Source organism: Myotis davidii, unplaced genomic scaffold, assembly GCF_000327345.1.
Source record: "Myotis davidii unplaced genomic scaffold, ASM32734v1 scaffold496, whole genome shotgun sequence".
Taxonomy (NCBI): domain Eukaryota; kingdom Metazoa; phylum Chordata; class Mammalia; order Chiroptera; family Vespertilionidae; genus Myotis; species Myotis davidii.
This window is the reverse complement of record NW_006289398.1, coordinates 4367015-4371611: the sequence shown is the minus strand read 5'-3', so window position 1 is coordinate 4371611 and position 4597 is coordinate 4367015. Positions and strand designations below refer to the sequence as shown.

The 4597-nt window shown below is 50.0% G+C and overlaps 1 protein-coding gene across 1 annotated transcript in view; it reads right to left on the bottom strand.

The window, feature by feature from the left end:
* Positions 1-600, bottom strand: part of PARP8 (poly(ADP-ribose) polymerase family member 8) — a 203191-nt gene extending 202591 nt beyond the window's left edge. Inside the window, exon 1 of the mRNA XM_006761802.2 lies at positions 494-600. Within this exon, the coding sequence (XP_006761865.2) occupies positions 494-600 (107 nt within the window). The remainder of the gene's footprint in view (positions 1-493) is intronic.
* Between the last annotated feature and the right edge of the window lie 3997 nt (positions 601-4597).

Sequence of the window (4597 nt, the reverse complement as noted above, 5' to 3'; positions counted from 1 at the left end):
GCGGACTCAAGGGTCCCAGGTTCGATTCCAGTCAAGGGCATGTACCTTGGTTGCATGCACATCCCCAGTGGGAGGTGTGCAGGAGGCAGCTGATCGATGTTTCTAACTCTCTATCCCTCTCCCTTCCTCTCTGTAAAAAATCAATAAAATATATTTTAAAAAAATAAAGTATGTAAATCAAACCAGGGCAAAAGAAAAAAGTTAAACAAAATATATAGAAAACCGATCCATTTTCCTCAGAAGCAGACCCCAGTACAAGTATCTGGGTGTGAGTAGTTTATACAGCCGCTGACCTCCCAAAGCTCTGATAGGGAAATGGAGAAGGAAGACTGGGCAGAACGAGAAGGTCTACAGGGAGCATCGTGGGCGGGTTACCCATGGGGGCCACTGGGACTCAGAGCCCCTGGAGGCCTCCGGGAGGCCGTGGGGAACCCTCCTCAGAACGGTGCTCCTTGAGGGACCAGGACAGCAGGGTGTTTATCCACAAACTCACCCTGCACCTGTTGAGGGCTCCTCCTGGGCTGTCAGTTCTCCAGAACGTTCGGGCTGCTCCTCCCCAGGAAACCCCAGGGGCGTGCAGCAAGCCGTGTGGGCAAGCATGGTGCCAATGAGTTAAGGGCAGGCCCCCCAGTCTGAGCTGGGGCACCTACTCACTGCTTTTTTGGAAACATTTCAGCAGGGCGACTGCGGGAGCGCAGAGCGGAGCCCCCTCCAGCCAAGGCACCGAGCCTGGCAGCTCTGTCCCTGAGGCCTGGCAGCCCCGCTATCAACACTCAGGTCTCCTCCTGTGATGTGACAGCTCAGCTGCGAGATGGAGCGTTTCTAGTTTGGGGTCATTCGAGTAGACTCTGTGGAGGCTGTGGAATGTGAGTGGGCAGCAAGGAACCAGGAGGGCATTCCAGTTAGAGAGGCGAGGTGCAGGGCACGGGCACCAGGGAGCAAGGAGAATGCTCGGGGCATGTCTGTGTTCATAGCGAGCCAGGCCGAAGCAAAACGGTTGGTTCCGTAGGTGACTGGCCTGGGGAGAAATTCCAGTGGCAGGCGACTGGGAAAGATCTGGACTGTGGCCTGATCGAAGTCACACCGCTAGCCACTTTAGGTCAGAAAAAAACAAGGAAAATGGTGTTTAGGAAGTTAAATCTGTGAGGAAGGTCAAAGGTGGATTGGTTGTAGGGCCGAGAGCGGCCGTGGTTTGGGCAGGAACGCAAACTGACAAGTGACAAGTGCCTCTGTGTGGGAAAGAAACGGACTCCTCTGAGGAGTGAATCACAGGGTTTAGACGCGGAAGGTATTTTAGAACGCCGCCCACGCCCCCACCAATCCGACAGAGCAGAGAGGGGAAGTGTCTTATCGATGTCACAGGGCGAGTTGGTAGCTGAGACAAGAATAGATGTGGATCCCCAGACGCCAGGCAAGCGCTATTTTTAAACTCAGGGGCACCTTCTTCCATCGATAAGCAAATGACTGAGCTGTGGTCACTACATTTAGAATTTCCTTTCCCTTCCAGGCTGAGGCTGAAGAAAGGAAGTAAGAAGTAACTGCCAGTCTGCTTTACTTGTCACCAGAAAAACGTTAAAACTTGATAACTGGTCAGACATGAGCTCTAAAATCAAATGCGGCCCTGGCCGTTTTGGCTCAGTACATAGAGCACCGGCCTGCGGAGGGAGGGTCCCGGGTACGACGCCAATCAAGGGCACATGCCCAGGTTGCTGGCACCGTCCCCAGGGGGAGGCGTGCAGGAGGCAGCCCATCAATGATTCTCTCTCATCATTGATGTTTCTCCCTTCCTCTCTGAAATCAATAAAAATATATATTTTTTTAAAAAAGAAAGAAATCAAATGAGGACTGAAAGACAAACATCTATCTTCAGGGCTTCCTGATGGAGAACATACAGTGGATTTTTTAAAATATTTTATTGATTTTTTTACAGAGAGGAAGGGAGAGGGTAGAGTTAGAAACATCGATGAGTGAGAAACATCGATCAGCTGCCTCCTTAACACCTCCCACTGGGGATGTGCCCGCAACCAAGGTACATGCCCTTGACCGGAATCGAACCTGGGACCCTTCAGTCCAAAGGCCGACACTCTATCCAATGAACCAAACCGGCCAGGGCCATACAGTGGATTTTAACTGAGAAAATGAAGTGGCGTTTGAGAGGTGGCAGCAGGCGACCTAAATACACATGGTCGGCGTGAAGATGGAACGTGGGCTAAGGAGGGGCTGGCTCTGCTAAGCTGTCCTGGGATCCCACGTATGCTTCTTACGGTATTTGTTCCATCAGATTTCTCTCCTTCCCGGAAAGATCGCACATGAACTTCTAACTCTGGACAGTCTGATTCATCTCTGAAACCAGCTGCTACTTGGTAACACCTGGACGACTTCTGTAATTTCACGGACAGTTATTGTTAAAGGGAATTTCACAGGGTGCGATTTGAATGTTTGGAAACTGTAGGTAGAAATAATATCTAATTCAGTGATATTGCCAAGTTAGTAACCTACAATTTCCTTTTTTTTTTTTTAAAGCCAAGCACAAATTATTCTTTGGGGAATGCTTAATAGAATATCTTGAAATTATTTTTCAAGTGTGTCTGAACTTCTGCTCTATTAAATTTATTATTAGAAGTATTTTTTTCTTTGAATCATTGTACTGCTTTTTTTTCTTTTCTCTCTCTTTCGCGTGTGCTTTAAAAATAAACTTAATTTTTTAGAGCAGTTTTAAGTTTGTAATAAAATTGAGGGCGGTACAGAGCTTTCCCATACACCACTTACTCTCACACATGCATACGCTCTCCCGTTATCAGCACCCCTCACACAGCGCTATTTTCTTTTCCTTTTTACCAAGAACGGACCTACACGGCCACACTACCCAAAGCCCATACTTTCTCTTAGGGTTCACTCTGGATGTTGTACATTCTTTGGGCCAGACACTCTCCCACCATTCCACTTAATCCAGAAGACAGATTACAAATTTGATCTTATTTCCCCCCCTTTAAAGATCAGGTCACTGAGATGCAGAGAGAGAGAGATGCGGTAATTTGCCGATATTCATATAATTACTGAGTGACAGAGCCCACGTCACCAAGCCCTCCTCCACGACACGCTCATACAGGAGGTGGGGAAGTGGTCCTGTCGTCTTGCATGCCTACATTTGCCCTCCCAACACACTCCTACTGGGCTCGCTTTACTCATGGACTTTGTCCACTTCCTCAGTGAGCCCCAACGGTAGCCCCAGCAGACCATGGACCATCCTGTTTATTTGGAGAATCTTTCAAGGTTAGTTCCAGGGCTGCAAACTTCTGCAAAATGTCAACATCGATAAGGAGTCTCCCCCAAAGCCACGGCGGTACGGTGGCTCCTAGGCATTCCGTAGTTGATAGTCAACACTTCCCCTACCCCTACCCCTAATCCTACCACTACCTCTACCCCTAGTCCTACCCCTACCCCTACCCCTAGTCCTACCCTAACATACTCACATGTGAGAACTTCCAAAGGAACCACAGGGAATGGCTACCAGGGATTTTCTGATGAAGGGGTCCTCTGAAGAGCGTAGCCCCCAAAAGCTGAGCTAATTGGCTAATCTAATCAATCCTCATTCTCTCAATTTTCTCTCATCTCTCGCTTCTCTCATTCTCCTAAATCTAATCAACTTAATCCAATTGGCTGAACTAATAATCAATGTAGTCCAATCGGTTGACCTGATCGACCTGATCTGATCAGGTAGCGATGATGCAGGTGCTTCTCCAACTTAGGCCTGTGATGCAAGCAGTCAGGCAATACTAAGAGGCCTCCCTATGGGAGCAAAGGCTCCCAATGGTTAGTGACCAGCAGGCTAGAACCCCAGCTTCGAGTCCACTGGCAGCCAGTCCAGAGGGTTTCTGAATGCACGACTCGCTCATAACCTCTTCGGCAGACGGCAGGCAGGCGGCGACAGCCTGATGGGCTCGGGTTTGCAGTTTGAAGGTCTCTGGTGACTTTTTTCTGCAACAGGTGCGAGGATTGTCCATAGTGATAACTATGGGGGTTACAGAACCGGGAAGTTCTCCTTCGCAGGTCAAAAGCTACCGTACAGACGTCCAGGTGACAGACACGCCGCTTGCTCTCATTGCCAAAGGCAGGCAGGTCATAGGAGGGTCAACGGGAAAGAAGAAGAAAGAAGAGCCTGGGCCTGAGCCACAAAGCAGGCCAAGATGTCTGTGCCTTTAAAGACACAAAACCACCACCCCAACAAACGACTTCTCTTCCGCGTAGAAAGGACACGTCACAGTTCTTCGGAATCACCCAGGGCTGGCCTGGTTCTCAGCAGACTCACGCGTGAGCACTGGGACGCATTCCACCCCCATCCTAAGATTTTAAGGACGAGATGTATATACATTGTGTGTGTGCATGTGTGTGTGTGTTGGGAGATTGCAGGAGGAGTGTGTGGGCCCTGTCACTAGGCCCTGTCCCTGCACTGTGACGGGGACGGTCCTGGGGGCTCTCCCTGTCCTGCCAGGGCTGCCTTCCTCAATGCTCCAGAGCCCGGGGGCAATGCCAGCTGAGACGCTCCTGCTGAGCGGCACTGACCACAGCCCCAGGAGGCTGGGAAGCAGCTGCCGTC